This window comes from Hyla sarda, chromosome 1 (genome assembly GCF_029499605.1).
Source record: "Hyla sarda isolate aHylSar1 chromosome 1, aHylSar1.hap1, whole genome shotgun sequence".
Taxonomy (NCBI): domain Eukaryota; kingdom Metazoa; phylum Chordata; class Amphibia; order Anura; family Hylidae; genus Hyla; species Hyla sarda.
The window spans coordinates 225,929,513-225,946,390 of NC_079189.1; the positions used below are offsets into that span (position 1 = coordinate 225,929,513).

General features: G+C 40.3%; 1 protein-coding gene across 3 annotated transcripts in view; it reads right to left on the reverse strand.

The window, feature by feature from the left end:
• The window catches only part of RBPMS (RNA binding protein, mRNA processing factor), a 179,717-nt gene that overhangs the window by 72,410 nt on the left and 90,429 nt on the right, over window positions 1–16,878 (reverse strand). For all 3 annotated transcript variants that reach the window (XM_056568870.1, XM_056568872.1, XM_056568871.1), the window contains exon 5: window positions 5,967–6,117. In XM_056568870.1, the coding sequence (XP_056424845.1) occupies window positions 5,967–6,117 (151 nt within the window). The remainder of the gene's footprint in view (window positions 1–5,966; window positions 6,118–16,878) is intronic.

Genomic DNA, 16,878 nt, shown 5'->3' on the forward strand with positions numbered 1-16,878 from the left:
GGCTATACTGCAGTGGGGGGATTGATAGCAGGGGGAAAAGGATTTACTGTAGTAATGCTATCTACCTACCTGCTGCAGCATAGCCACGCTCCTCTGTAGATGGGTTGTGGGTCCAGTGCATGAAAATGAGACAAGAGGTAATAGAAGCATACTCCAGTATTATAACTTGGCATCATGGCTCAGTGCTGAAGAAAAAAAATCCTGGAATACTACTCCCATAAAAGGTAGTGAAAGAGCTTTATTCATCAATCAGTCGTCATTACAAGTCATACAATCAATTACAATCACACAAAGCATGACAGTACAATATACAGCACAGGTTCCCTAAGCTATACACCGTACCACATGCTACGCTAACACTCTGCTCCATCACTCGATATCGAAGAAACACTTCCCATAAAAGGGTTTTCCACCAAGAGGTTATCGACCAGGATCCTTTACGCCGAACATGTTACTCATAATTGGCTGCCCAATACATTCCTGTCAGGCTCATTGAGATTACAGACCGGGATCACATTTCCTAATTATCACAGGGCAGTATGGGGGATGTGTCCTCGCCAGCTGTCATTGCTTTGTCTCCTAGAAATCTTCCATGCTTACTAATAGAAGGCAACAACTGTAAACTGCTTGTTTTTTTTATGTCACTACTTTCTTATTTTCTCTATGATAAACTGAAGACATTATAAAAGTGTCTGGATTTAAACTGGGCTAGATGCTAAATTCTTCTGCAAGTTTCTCTAGTTTATATGCATAACTACATTTGCATAGTTATTGTAGGCAGCATACTGAGGTAAATACAGGTTTAACATACACAACCTTAGAATATTTGCTTTAAATACCTGTATAAATCTACTTTTAAAGTATACAACCTATACATTAAATGTAAACACAAACACTGAGTAAACCCAGCTTAACACTGACATTGTCACCTTTCATTGGATAGTGGGCTCTAATTCACAGCCTCCCTGCCCACTTGCATACACCTACCTCCCTTTGATTGAAAGTGGGCATTGGGGCAGCACTGGCTGGTAGTGTGGAGACACTGATCAATGAGCTGCCTATCATGCCCAGATCTGCCCCGCTGTTCGCCCGTTATGTTCATTTTTCTGGATATGCAAAGGAGCTGTTAACTGGCACGGGCGGGGTTACAAGGCATCTTCTGTCACTCTGACGTCAGCGCCGCTTGTCTGCAGCGCTGCCCGGCTTATAAATATTCATCCCCTCCCTCCGACTGTTTCTCCCCCCCCCCCCCTTGCTCTGTACTGGACTCCACTGAGGAGGGAGGGGATGAATATTCATAAGTCGGGCGGTGCGACGGACGAGCGGCACTGACGTCAGAGTACCAGAAAGAGCCTTGTAACCCCGCCCGTGCCAGTTAGCAGCTCATTTGCATATCCAGATGAATGAAGATAACGGGCGAATGGTGGGGTGGATCCAGGCATAGTAGGCAGCACATTGATCAGTGACCCCCGCACTACCAGCCAGTACCTCTGGTAAGTGCGGGGGTGGGATTGTGGAATGGGATTTCATTTTAATGAAAAATGCATCAATTGTTGTCTGTCATGATAATGAACATAGCCTCAGCTGGACACTGCTTCTGTGATACATTATTCTCAGATCTATCACCCCGACATGGTATTCAGGATATTTTTCTGGATTATCTGTCGTACTATATATTTCTGAATTTCTTTCACTAAGTGTTTTTTTTATGGCTGCAAAATTATTGATGACATTACATGAAAAGCTAAGTTTTAGCAATTTTTATATGTAAATATGAGTATGTGGGCATTGTGTCAGATATAGTCTAGATTGTGTCATTGTGTCAGATATAGTCTAGATTTACATGGCATTTGAAAACACCATGTAAATCTAGACTATATCTGACACAATGCCCACACAATGGAGTGCACCTAGTAAACTTTTGCTAACACCTTTGAAAATGAAGTGTGATTTTTGTGCCACTTTTTAAGTGATGTGAAAATCACACAACATTTTTAATATGTCCCCCCAGTGATATTTTCCTATCAATGGAAAAATAGAATGGAAATAGATGGAAAACTCATGAGTCTAGAGAGATTCATCAGTATCTTTGTAATCATCAAATGAGAAATGGCTTAGGCTGGGTTCACACTACGATTCTTTCATATGGTGACCTGATCCACCATACCCCAGCCAGACCCGACCCGCATCTCATTAATTTGAATGAGCCGAATGGAGTCAGGTAGTGATGGTTTGCCCCGTATCTGGTTATGTGACCGGACTAAAAACCGTAGAATACCACAGTTTTCAGTCTGGTAACAAAACCGCATACGGGCCAAAATTGAGCCAATAGAAGTCACTATCTCATTCCGGTCGGCTCATTCAAATGAATGAGATGTGGGCCGGGTCCGGCTGGGATACGGAGTGCCCAGTTTTCAAATCGCCCAGCCGGATTTGGTCACCATATGAAAGAATCATGGTGTGAATGCACCCCTACAGGTATAAATATTCCTCCATTGACAATATGTCACATCTATTAGGGGCCAGAGAAAGTACCAAAGCTTGGTAAATTCTGATACACTTTAGTTATAACTTGCCATGACCTTAGAGGTTATTGTACAGTAAAATGATAATATATATTTTAATAAGAGCTGTATGATGCAGTCAGCACTAGTCATACACCATTATTTAAAACACAAAATGTAACAACTAATATGACAACAGTTATTATTTAGCAAAAAAAAAAAATTGAACTTATGAGAGAGTAGATAAAATAAGTGGTAAAGCAGCATCTAATGGTAAGTCATGTTTTATTGTAGACATTGTTTAGTTCAAGGCTATGAATATATTTAGATTGAGCATACTAATACAGATTCAGGCCAAATATGCACTCCACTGTTCTCTATGGATGCTCCAGCATATACTTTGTAACAGACTAAAGTAAATATTAGAAACATTACACCCAAAGTCGCGATATAACCTAAAATATCTCTGCTCATGAACAATTCGTTTTGACATATTAATAAGACAAATTAATAAAAAGAAAATATGGAAGAAGCACAAAAGTCCCATTGAGGATACAAATAATGATTGTCATCCATCCAAATGGATCATTTAATAGCAGGAAAAGAAAATTGTTGGGCATCAGCACACCATTACTCCATTATATTCAGACAAGGAATACAAAAACAGTGATATCTTAGCTTAAACAGAAGCCTTTCTTAAGCAATAAAAAAGTGCAAGACTTTAAGCATATTCGTGTATCTAGTGATGTCATGAAGTAATTGACATAGTGATCAATAAATAATAAAAAGTCATCCTTTAGACATCAGTTCAATTTTGTCCGTAGGGATCAAGCTGATTTTTTTTTCATCATTGCATCCCAAAAATCATATTTTCATCATTTTCTGTCAATGAAGCTATATGCAGGCTTGGTTTTTGCCATGGTACCATTTTTGGGTACACATAACTTATTGATTAACTTTTATTAATTTGGTGAGGAATTATAAATTTACAGCAAATTCACTATTATGTTTAGGTATAAATTTTATTCTATAATCCATGGCATATATAAAAAAAACATTACCTTCATTTTTTGCATATGTGTGATTACGGTAATGCTAAATATGTAGAGTTTTGTTTTTACTGTTTTTCTTTGTTAATAAACACACTTACAAATGTAAATTATTTGTTTTTGTGTTTCCAGATTCTAAGACCCATAACATGTTTTGTTGTGCCTTTGATATAGCCATATGTGGACTTGTTTCTTGCAGGATGAGGTTTTCCTTGGGGCCATTTTGGAGTTGATGGGACATGGAGATTGACAAAAGTTTTCTTACCTGTAATATTGCTTTCCTCGAGTCCGAAGGCAGTACACAAATATTAAACACATATGTGCTGTCCGAAGACGAAGAGGAAAGTGATGCTATATAGATGACATCTTTTTGATTTAGGTGACCATTAACAACTACAGGATTTTTATTGTTACCTGTAATACATGGGATACTGAAATTCAATTCACCATGATAGATTCTTGGAATACTCTACAGTTCCTTCATGCCAGAGTAATGTTGGAGGTGAGCAGTAAAACACAGATATTTTAGTTAAACCCACCGATCCAAATAAGCTTATCAAGTTTGATAACAATCTCCCTGACATCCTGAGGGTGGAACAAATGTGTAATAAATCTCTCTCATGGGAATACCCTACAATACTATTAGACTGCTAGAGTCTTGAACAAGGGAGAAGTGGCTTTAAGTAGTGGTGTGAAGAGATGGTGGACATCCTGTATCACCCTGATCCCTGGTGTCCTGTAACACAATGTTAAGCTGCCACGATCATGCTGTGTGTATACACAAACTGTAACTTTACTGGCTCATATTTATTTACTGAGTATAATAGAGTATTGTAATTCTGATATCCACCAATTTCCTTGCCATACCAATTAGATAAGTGTTTGATGGTACAACTCTTATTTTTTGTGCGTTACAAAATAAGGATTATTATTAAGGAAGACTTTCTTTCAGAGCATCAGCTCTATATTTATCTATATTTTTCAGCTACTTCCTAAGGGTAGGGCCACACGTGCCATATTTTGCTGCATATTTTTTTTGTGTATTACTGCTGCCTATTAAAGTCAATGGGTAGCAAAATCAGCTGAAAATATGGCACATTACCTTACCCTAAGGCCGTGTTTCTGGGTTTTCTCAAAAGATACTATCCAAAGAACAGGTGTTAGAACCACATATTGATTGATCACACAGTAGGCCAGCCCTACCATAATGTGTATGGTGGCCTGTAACCTGGATTGTAGCTAAAGCTGTAAGCAAGTAAGAAAAATGATACACTGAATCAGAACTGGTACTATATTGAAGGCTCAAAGAAAATGTAGGTACGCAGGCAGGAGCTATCAATTTATATATTGGTTGGCATTATTGTATTATCTTCTCTCTGGAGAAATCATTAACTGAAGACACTGGGGTCCAAAATACCTAGCCAGCTCTCTGTTTTACGCACAAAATATGAGAAAGAAGCATGACCACATGCCAAAGGGGATGCAAAGGGGCATGTTCCTGATGGGAGGAAACAAAGAAAACAACACTCCACTATTAGTAAATCTGTGAATGAGTATATACAAAACTCCACATTAATATTGTGCAAATAGACAATAAAGCAGAATTGCAACATCTACATTTTTCACAGTTCATATCAGATTTACTAAAAAAAAAAAAAAAAAATCAGGCAGTATGTCATTGTTCATGTCCAATTAATTAAATGAAAAATAGTATCTAAAAAAGCTTATTTGTAATTTCATTCTGAATGATTTTTAACTCTTCTTCTTTATTAGGTTACAGTTATCAGTGATTAATGAATCAGCCTTACACAAACTAGAAATATCTATCTATCCATCAATCTATCTATCATTCACCCCCTACACATGAACAAATTGGCTTGGCAGAACATTCATGTGTTCTGAATTTAGAAAGTAGGGACCGGCCACTGTCAAGACTCCTATGGTTGTGGCCTACGTCTCCAAGAACAAAAGGGTCAAATCATTTAAAATCCAACATTCCGGGCCCTTCTTTCTCCTGACAATATCTGTTGGAGATAAGTTGGAGGCTAGTACACACATTAGACAGTGGGTGGTAAGATGTATATTAGGGCCTGAAATCAAAGGTAGTCTGAAATCAACCTGACCCCTCAACAGAGGCTTGGGCTGTGGTTCTACCCCATTCTTTACAGAACTGATAGTTATGTAAACTTTCAGGCTCACCACAAATCTAGCCAGAAGTTTGTACACGGAGCACTGACTACTATTACTACTATTGTGAATGGAATTGAACACTCTATGCTATTCGTTTAAGTATTATTTTTACAGTATATGAATTTTCTCTCTATAAAACTAAATAATATGGCCAATATTACAGTAATGTATGTTGCATCTGATCCAAATTCTGATGAACACAATAGAAAAACCCCATACTTACATTGATCCCTGGAGATAAACTGAGGTACATTGTTCAGTTGAGGTGTGCTGGGATTTGGGGTTCCGACAAGTTTGCTTTTGGCCATTTTAGTGTTTGCTTTTGCAAACTCCAACCGTAACGTCTGAGGAATTTCTGGATCAAAGCGTATTCCCTGAAACCGTAAAATAAGAAACATTTATTCACTAGACTAATAACATTTAAGAAAATGCTTACAGTAAAAACCTTGTAAGGTGTATTTGGACATAGAACGAGTGGTGAAAATGTATATTTCATAACATCCAGTAAGTAACGGTCAAGTTATAGTGACTTCAGGTTACAATATTTTTTATATAAAATAATCTTTTCTGGGCCACTGTAACTTGAAACCATATTCAGGTTACAGTGTCATGGACAGTCTGGATCTGTAGAACATGTGACTTGCTAGAAAATTCAACCAGCCAGCAAGAACATGTAACTAGACCAAATACTGTTCTACTACTCACCAACTCCACTCTTCTGTTCTGCTGCTCACTGACTGTACACAACATGCATTTTAACATGTGAAACACATAAAAAATCTCTTTAATGGTCTATTCACACGTACAGCATTCTGCGCAGATTTGATGCGCAGGTTTTTTTGCTGCAGATTTCAATGGAAACTAAATGATTGAACACAGCTTCAAATCCTGCGCATCAAATCTGCGCACAGTACTGTACGTGTGAATAGACCCTAGATATATATTTTGTTTTACACTAAAATGTATCTCAATTTCCTAACTCCTCTGTATCTGCAACACATTAACTGCATGTAGGGCAATATGTTCAACATAATAAAGAAGGTCCTAAATTAGGTACAAAAAATAAAATAAACACTATGAAAAACATGGATACTTATGGTTGTTAGAAAAGAATCCCTTATTCTGTAACTGTTCAGTATTGACAAATATTGATAGATATTTGTATGTAATGAAGAATCCCATGAAGACAGCCCCTTTTCAGATAAAAGGTGACAAGGTGGTCGGCTAATCCCCACAAGACTGACCCCCCAGGGGATAAACTGGTCTCACACCTGTCCAGCCAGCAGCTGCTATAGTGGAAGTAGCATTACACTGTATAGCGGCCATTCAAAATAATTGAATGTATAGACTGCCTGGGTCTGCCATTATAAGAACTGCTTTAAAGGGGTATTCCAGGAAAAAACTTTTATATATATCAACTGGCTCCAGAAAATTAAATAGATTTGTAAATTACTTCTATTAAAAAATCTTAATCCTTTCAGTACTTATGAGCTTCTGAAGTTAAGGTTGTTCTTTTCTGTCTAAGTGCTCTCTGATGACAGGTGTCTCGGGAACCGGCCAATTTAGACACAAATCCCCATAGCAAACCTCTTCTAAACTGGGCGATTTCCAAGACACGCGTCATTAGAGAGCACTTAGAAAGAAAAGAACAAGCTTAACTTCAGAAGCTCATAAGTACTGAAATGATTAAGATTTTTTTAATAGAAGTAATTTACAAATCTGTTTAACTTTCTGGAGACAGTTGATATATAAAAAAAAAAAAAGTTTTTTTCCTGGATAACCCCTTTAAAAAAGCATCTCTCTCTTCTATGACGTTATTTATGGAGCTGTCTTATTGATAACCCTTTGAATAACTTTCTACACTTCTAGTGGGCAATGGCTAGGATATCTACTGTACCTAAGCATGTTGTGAAATGTAATACTGTAAAGTTTTATACTGCAAATACTGTTTTCTATTACTGCCACACAACATTCTAGTACAGATAATACAGTAACTGTCACATTTTTGTATGTTTGTCATATATTTCTGTCACATTTTCTGCGGCGTTTATGACTGTTCCCATGTGACTGGTCTATGGACTCATGTGCTTGTGCCACACTATATCAGTAACACAATGAACACTAAAGGTTCTGTTTTCTTGGAAATCTTTTAACGTCTGACAATTAACAAAGCATTTATATAAGAAGTTGCCTGAGTCCTGGAGGATGTGTGGGAACAACATAATGAAACGAGAAACAAGGAAATTGTGTGTGGTAATAAAGGCCTGGGGCTTACGTACCATAGAGGCCCTTATATGGGATGATTTAAAGACAAGCTCAGAGCAGACACTCTTTATAGGAATACTATATAAGTACCGACAAAGTCCAACTCTTCCCATATCATGCATTTATTTCCCATTGTTTATGGAGACTAACATGAAGCACAATGCTGTACAGGGATTGCTGTCACGTATGTCAGTCTCCTCATTATATTCCAATTTCCTTACATTCCATTCCATACAACTCATTCATAGAAATCCAAAAACATAAGAATGTTTTTGGAAAGTAGATGGAAACTAGAAGGAACTATTTGAGCCTATTAGAAGAAGAGTGACATATACAGTATACCTTATATTGAGGATGTCTGATTTTTTGCAGTACATACATTACATGTAGAGGAATGTTAATAAATTTACATCAGGTTAAAGAATCGTGGTTATCATCCATCACTACTTGCAATGGCTAAGTCATATGTTGATTCCCATACACAAGGTTATTTTTTGTATATGGAAAAATGTCACTAACACAACTTTTTGATATAATATAATATACTATTATATATATATTAGTGATATACATTGATTCAAATCTTTTTTTTTATTATTTTTGGGTGAAAAAAAGCTGTCTCTGCAGCTATTTCCTGTGTGTCTCTGTGAGGAGACCAAATATAGGAAGTGAGGACAGGACAAGCAGGGCTCTGTGCAGGCTCCTGGCTTGTCGATCAGCCTGCTGTATGAGCCAGGGGCGTGTCAGAGAGTCTTACTGCACACAGAGCCCTGCTTGTCCTCAGTACAGAGAGCCCTGCTTATCCTCACTACACAGAATCCTGCTTTTCTTTATTCCACAGAGCCCCGCTTGTCCTCAGTACACAGAGCCCTGCTTGTCTTTATTGCACAGAGCCCTGCTTGTCCTCAGTACACAGAGCCCTGCTAGTCTTTATTGCACAGAGCCCTGCTTGTTCTCAGTGTACAGAACCCTGCTTGTCCTCAGTGTACAGGGCCCTGCTTGACTTTATTGCACAGAGCCCTGCTTGTTCTCAGTGTACAGAACCCTGCTTGTCCTCAGTGTACAGGGCCCTGCTTGTCCTCGGTGTACAGAGCCCTGCTTGTCCTCAGTTTAAAGAGCCCTGCTTGTCCTCAGTGTACAGAGCCCTGCTTGTCCTCAGTGCACAGAGCCCCACTTGTCCTTAGTGTACAGAGCCCTGCTTGTCCTCAGTGTACAGAGCCCTGCTTGTCCTCAGTGTACAGAACCCTGCTTGTCCTCAGTGTACAGAGCCCTGCTTGTCCTCAGTGCACAGAGCCCTGCTTGTCCTCAGTGTACAGAGCCCTGTTTGTCCTCAGTGTACAGAGCCCTGCTTGTCCTCAGTGTACAATGCCCTGCTTGTCCTCAGTGTACAGAGCCTTGCTTGTCCTCAGTGTACAGAGCCCTGCTTGTCCTCATTGTACAGAGCCCTGCTTGTCCTCACTGCACAGAGTCCTGCTTGTCCTCAGTGTACAGAGCCCTGCTTGTCCTCAGTGCACAGAGCCCTGCTTGCCCTCAGTGCACAGAGCCCTGCTGAGTGACAGAAAGAAGAGTCTGACCAGAGGTGACCAGTGCACTGAGCCCTGCTTGTCCTCAGTACACAGAGCCCTGATTTTCTTAATTGCACAGAGCCCTGCTTGCCCTTAGTGTATAGAGCTCTGCTTGTCCTCAGTGTACAGAGCCCTGCTTGTCCTCAGTACATAGAGCCCCGCTTGTCTTAATTGCACAGAGCCCTGCTTGTCCTCAGTGTACAGAGCCCTGCTTATCCTCAGTGCACAGAGCCCTGCTTGTCCTCAGTGCACAGAGCCCTGCTTGTCCTCAGTGCACAGAGCCCTGCTTGTCCTCAGTGCACAGAGCCCTGCTTGTCCTCAGGGTACAGAGCCCTACTTGTCCTCAGTGCACAGAGCTCTGCTTGTCATCAGTGCACAGAGCCCTACTTGTCCTCACTTCCTGTATTTGGTCTCTTTTGAGACACACAGACAATAGCTGTAGGGACAAAAATATACAATTTTTTTTAACCAATGTACATTAGTATTATCTACAAAAAGTTTTCGTTAACGACTGGTACACTTTAAAGGTTTGTATACATTAGAACATGAGTCCGCAGTTAAGAGTGAAGTCTTTGGTGTTACCTCACAATAACCTCACATTTACTATTTAACATGTCTCCAGACCACCCAGTGGCCTATGAGTAGATTCTAGCCCAGAGGAACTGCAGAAAAAAAACTTGGGTAAACCACAAGGTGGGCATATATTTATTCAGGAAACAGTGTTAGGCATTATTATTCAGGGGAACAGTATGGGACATTTTATTCAGGGCGCATTATATATGTGTGGTAAGGGGTGTGAGTTGCAAGGCAGATGGAATTACCCTAGGGGCAGATGGTATTAACCACTTGTATTCATGACGCCAGGGCGTGGTTTATCCTCAATACCAGCCGAGGGTATACCGCTGGATCCTGGGCTTGGCACGGGGGCAATAATGACTCTGATGGCAAGTTACGGACAACGGTAGCTTTACTGAGTGACAGATGGAACAGTCTATACAGTTCAGCCAGGCCCACGGAGGTGACCAGTGACTTCAGAGACCTTAAGGGCTTGCTGGGACTTGCAGTGGTTTTGGACAATTTAGTGCAGGCCACTATGACTAGACAGCAGATGACTGTGACTGACTTGACTTGTGACTGATAATGCTGTGACTGTAGCTAACTTGTAGCTTGTGGCTGCAGGACTTGACTTGAGGTCTCCTATGACTCCAGACACACTCCTAGACTCGACTGCACTGGACCTCAGCTTAGCAGTAAGAGAGAGAAGAGACTCCTCCCAGGGCTTTTATGGGGGCAACTCTGGTGGGGTCCCATTGGTCACCCTTAAGTCACCTGGTTACTGATACGTCCTGGGTAACAATCCCATGATAACTCACATGACAACTGAAGATCACATGGGAACATTTCTTAAAGTTATAACACTTCTTTACAAACTTTAAAGCATAACAAATGGAAAAACATATGTATATGAGGGGACAGGCAGCAAGGGTACGGGGTAACAACTCCCGTACTGGGCCACCACATATGAAACTTATTTTTGAAGAAAAGTAAATTCTGCAGGGTTGATTCATGGCCAGTAGAAAGCAACATGATGGCTTGGGCCAGATGGAGAAGAAGAAAGAAAGAAAACAACTTCAATCATTTGCGGGTCACTTACTGTAAATGTTTATTCTGCCCCTGACTGCATTTGTACTGCATCAGACGGCATCAGTGCTATAGTGGGTGACATAATTCCAGTCTGTGAGAAAACTCCCAGCATACGTTTACTATTGTCAAGGTCATACTGGCAGGCGTAGTTTCACATGATGCAAACTTATATGAAATGGGTTAACCTGACTATGTAGCTGGTTTCTGTACTAGATCTAAAAGTGGGACATTTGGGATGAGCCTAGTTCCTATTGCCACAAAAGGGATGTCCGGTGAAAAATATCTTATCCCCTATCCGTAGAAAAGGGTACAGTATGAGTATCTGATTGCAGGGGTCCGACTGCTGGGACCCCCTACGATCTCCTGAACAGGACCCTGGCTCTTAGCAGATACTTATACCTGTGGATAGGAGATAAGATCCTTTTCAGCAGACAACCCCTTTTAGCTTGCACTTTCAAGGAAGGAAGGGGGAAAGAAATATGGGAGAGTTGCCATGATTTGCTGTGCATCCATGATCCTGTCACTGGTTGTGCTTCCTTGGACCAATTTTGGTAGGGTCTAAAAAATGTATACTGGGAACTTTCCACAAGACCTTACGTTTTGGAAATACTGTGACCCAGTCATCTAGACATTATAGCTTTGCCCTTGTCAAAGATGCTCAGATTCTTATGCTTGTTCATTTTTCCTACTTCCAACACATCAGCTGTATATCCTACTCCTTAACAAGTGTCATTTGCCTTTCAGAGGTTTTAATGTATGGCAGATTGGTGTATATCATATAACATGCCATTCCTTTTATTAGTACTATAACCGGAATATGTAGGTTACATATCTGCTTGTTTCATTATAATTAGTTTTCAGTCACCACTTCCCAATAGATAATAACAGTTCTTCTTGATGAAGATAATATAAATATGCTGAGAAGATGAACACTGACACAATATAGTGTTTGTGGGATTGAAGATAGTGATTCTAAATGACAAATAACCCTAGTGACACTACAGATTTCTTATTCTCTACAACAAGGTTATGTTCACATCCCCATTCTTCTATACATTGGAGGTGTACAGCAGGAGTATTCCTCTATATGTATATATTTACAGCCATACAGTAGCTTCGTAGTAGCTCAGTTACTGTATTGTCAATGTACAGTATAAGGTTTTTGTGGTGGCCTATAGGTATGCTGACACATACCATCATAAAAGAGACAAACACAGATACTTTGGGGGAGATTTATCAAAGTTGTCTATGTCCCGCATCAATATAGACCAACCTACAGAGGGTTAGGCAGGTCTATTGTTCGCCAAATTTATCAAAAGGTGCACGGCTCTTGATAAATTCTGCGCACAGACTTCAGGATCTATGCTTTAGACTGTATTTAAACCTGCTCCAGCATGGGCTGACATTTCAGCGTACTTTTGTCCACAGTGTGCCGCAGAAAAGTGACTATTGATAAACTCAGCACCAATGCAATTTTCCGTCTAAAATAGACTAAAATGCATCATGTACTAAAAATCCTCTAAAGCAAAGGTCGCACATATTTAGACTACAACTTTCTGTGTGACAAATTTAGATGGCAAAAAACAGTCTAAATCCTTTGATAAATCTCCACCTTTGTCTCCATGGGGTCAATGGGCCCTATGGCTATGTTTTGCCTATGAGCAGGAAGCTTTCCTGAAGCATATGCCGAATGTGTTCACCCAAATGTGGTAGAAACATAGCCTTACCTGTAAATAGTGTATTATGTAAAGAATGTGCCTTGTTTAACAAAACTAGCAGAATCGGTTTGCCATGAGCAATAAAACCAGTTGCCTGTTATAAATGAACATGCTTATAACTACCCCCAGATTACCTAAGCAACGTGCGTGTTCCTTTACTCTTTGCTACTTTGTGTCGAACAGTCCCATTGTGTCGAGTGAGGGGAACCGCATATTGTATTAATTTTCTGTAACAATTTCCAAATAACTGGACCTCAACATTTAATAAATGTATGCTTTCAGTGACAGTAGACACGGGATGGCTACCTTTCTAAGCTACTCCGACCACTGGTTGTGCATCACAATAATGAAAAGCAGAAGGGAATCTGATCTGTAAACCTGGGAATATCAGAGCAGCATACACAGATGGCCGCCTCGGAGCAGGCCATGAAAGGGGCTGTTGTGGAGAATTAAAGCATTATTGCGCTAACATCTTTAAAAGCTCAAATCCAATGACCTCATTTGTTTGGCAGAGTTCACCATAGCTATCAGGCTCTAAGGCAAAAGCAACATTCCTTCTATCATCTTAAGAGTACAGCACCATATTTGGAGGCCGTATCCTACTTCAGTCTGCTCTTATCCGCTGGCATTATAACAGAGTAGTATTTCAAAATAGGTTCAGAGGAGAAGACTATATAATGTGCAGCCCAAAGTATAAAATTATGTTATTACTTTCTGGGCACCGCGACTCCATGCAAAATGTTACCATGATAAGATTTACAGGGAACTGGCAGCCTAGTTTACTTCTCAGGAGGTGCCTTATAAGCACTAACCTGGCAAGACATGAAATGTGCATCACCAAGAAATACTTCAGGGTTTGTAATGTTGGGTCCATTTTTAGGTCAGTTTTTTTTATTTCTCACAGGAAAACAGCCATACAGACAGCTCAACTTATTTTATATCAGATAAATGTAAATGAATAACATAACCACACTAAACTGGAAAGGGTGGAAAATCCTACATTGGAATATATATATATATATATATATATATATATATATATATATATATATATATATCTCAATGGGGGAGATTTATCAAAACCTGACCAGAGATAAAGTTGCTGAGCTGCCCATAGCAACCAATCAGATCCCTTCTTTCATTTTTGAAAAGGCCTCTGAAAAATGAAAGAAACAATGTGATTGGTTGCTATGGGCAACTCAGCAACTTTTTCTCTGCACAGGTTTTGATAAATCTCCTTCAATGTGTGTATGTATGTGTGTATGTTCCAGCATCACGTCCAAACGGCTAAAGATATTAACATGAAACTTGGCACACATGTTACTTATATGTCAACAACAAACAAAGGATAGGTGATTTAACCCTTACTCAACCCCATTTGCCAGGGGCGGGGTTTATGTTTAAAGTCTCATACAAGTCTATGGGAAATATATGTTACTGCATAACTTCCAAACGGCTGGATGGTTTAAATGTCCCTTTAGACGCCGCTGTCAACTTTGACAGCGGCGATCTAAAGGGTTGATGGCCGGCCGCAGCAATTGCCCCATGTCAGCTATTAACGGCGGCACCCAGCTAAAGGAATCAGCTGGGGGCTGGCCGGTATGACGTGGGCTTGAGTCGGGAGCCAGCGCCATACAACAGTTGCCGTCTCAGGATAAGCCGACTCGTCCTTAGATGGCAACCGGTTAAGAGCAGCAAGATGGTGTCACCATGGGGCCTCAATTTAAGGGGTACTCCAGTGGAAAACAAATGTTTTCAAATCAACTGGTGCCAGAAAGCTATAAAGATTTGTAAATTACTTCTACATAATAATATTAATCCTTCCAGTACTTATCAGCTGCTGTATACTACAGAGGAAGTTGTATAGTTCTTTAATGTCTGACCACAGTGCTCCCTGCTGACACATCTGTCGGTGTAAGGAAATGTCCAGAGTAGAAGGAAATAACCATAGAAAACCTATCCAGTTCCTGACATGGTCAGAGGTGGCAGCAGAGAGCACTGTGGTAAGACAGAAAAGAACTTACAACTTACTGTGTAGTATACAGGAGCTGGTAAGTACTGGAAGGATTAAGATTAACTTTTTAGCATCAGTTGATTTGAAAATGTTTTATTTCCACCAGAGTACCCCTTTAATAAGCCTTGGGCCCGATTACCCTGACATCAGTACATTACAGAAACACGCTGCAAGACCTGCCTATTTAGAGATGTCTGATCAGTGTATGAGCTACTGTAATGTCCCAGTACAGGACATGGTCCTGCGCTACACTTAGGCCCTGTCAGGTTGAGTCCCTCAGTGACCTGGGGGCTCTCCGGCAGTGTCTCCCCTGCTGTTACTATACTGTCATTTATTGTAATAGAATTATAGTCAGTATGTTAATGTAGTTAGTCTACAGGACCTGTGAGAGGTCATCTAAAGGACCTGTGAGATGACACGTTATGTTATCACATGATGTTACCCAGAGGGCACCAGTTTACCACATGACCCGCAGCTTGACCAATGGGCTTTGGCTCAGCCCCCCTCTATATAAGGGGGCGGTCATTACAATTCTCTCTCTTTCTGCTAAGAACAACAAAGTACAGACATCACAGATCCCGTGTCCAGTACACCTGGAGGCCACAAAGCCTGCACACCAGCCACATTGTCAGTAAGTCATCTCATCCATGTCTGCTATCTCTAATAAAGTCAAGACACTGATCAAGTCTATTCTGCATGGCTGAACTAAAGTCTATTATAATAACTACAAGTCCCAGAAAGCTGCATGGACCTTTCCATGTTACTGGTCTACTCTCTGGAATTCTGGCCTAGCTGTGAAGATAATAACATCTATCTGACCTCAGAAAAGCCTCCGTTAAAACATAACCTGGTTGTGGACTCTCATTTCATTTCCTAACTATTGGAATAGCGGATATACCGTTAGGGTGGTTCCGGTACCCAAAAACCACTTTGGTATCAAGAACATTAGGGGTTAAAAACACCTTGCCCCTGGGGTTAATGCCATCTTGCCCCTCCACCTACACCGCTACACCCCAGGTCCTGCCATACACCGTGGGTCACCACACTACTATAATTAAAATGAGAACTGTACATTTTGCATGGGACAATACTGTGTTGCTCCCATGGTTTATGCTAGTGAGCAGATCACAGTGGGTGGGCCCATAGTTAAGACAGCACGACTGACAGCGCAGCCCTCTGATGTCAGGTTCTGTTACGCCATAGCCATTCGTTCAGACCGTGGTTAGTGAATTTTGCACTGTTGTGGTTGGATGTTACAAATCAGCCTTCATCGTTATGAAATATCATTTTCATTGGTATGAAATGCTTATAAGCATTGTATATACTTTAATGTGGTTATCACAAGCTCATACTGTTTTGTTCTACTGTAACACCATATGACTTATAACTACAAAGGACCACAACAAGATCTGTTTGAGATTTTATATTACAGTGCCCAAGACATCAAGGAATCTTACTATTAATCCGTTCCGTATTTAGGCCTTGTATGACAGTATTGTATTGCACATCATACGAAAACATACACTAACAACAGAATAAGAGTAAAATGAAATAGCCTTTATTAACATAATATCTAAATATAAAATCATGACAAACTTTCATATAGGTGGCATCAGCACACATAGAGGAAAGGCCCCTGAACACTAGACCCTAAGGCTTGCAGATGCATGGAAAAAAAGATACAAGGCACTGTAGGTGTAACTGGAATGGAAAAGATACTGCAGGAAAGTGTACTGCATATGTATTGTAAAGTAACAGACACCAAACAATGCATTAGAAGGATAGGAAACCAAAAGGGGAGACACAAAGTACATGCCATGTAGGGTCAGTCAGACCCATGTATACTTACCCCAACACAAGTTTCACTTTTAGGCACTTTGCCAGGGGGCGACCCCTGACAGGTTACCTGTATTTTAGAAGGTAACTTTG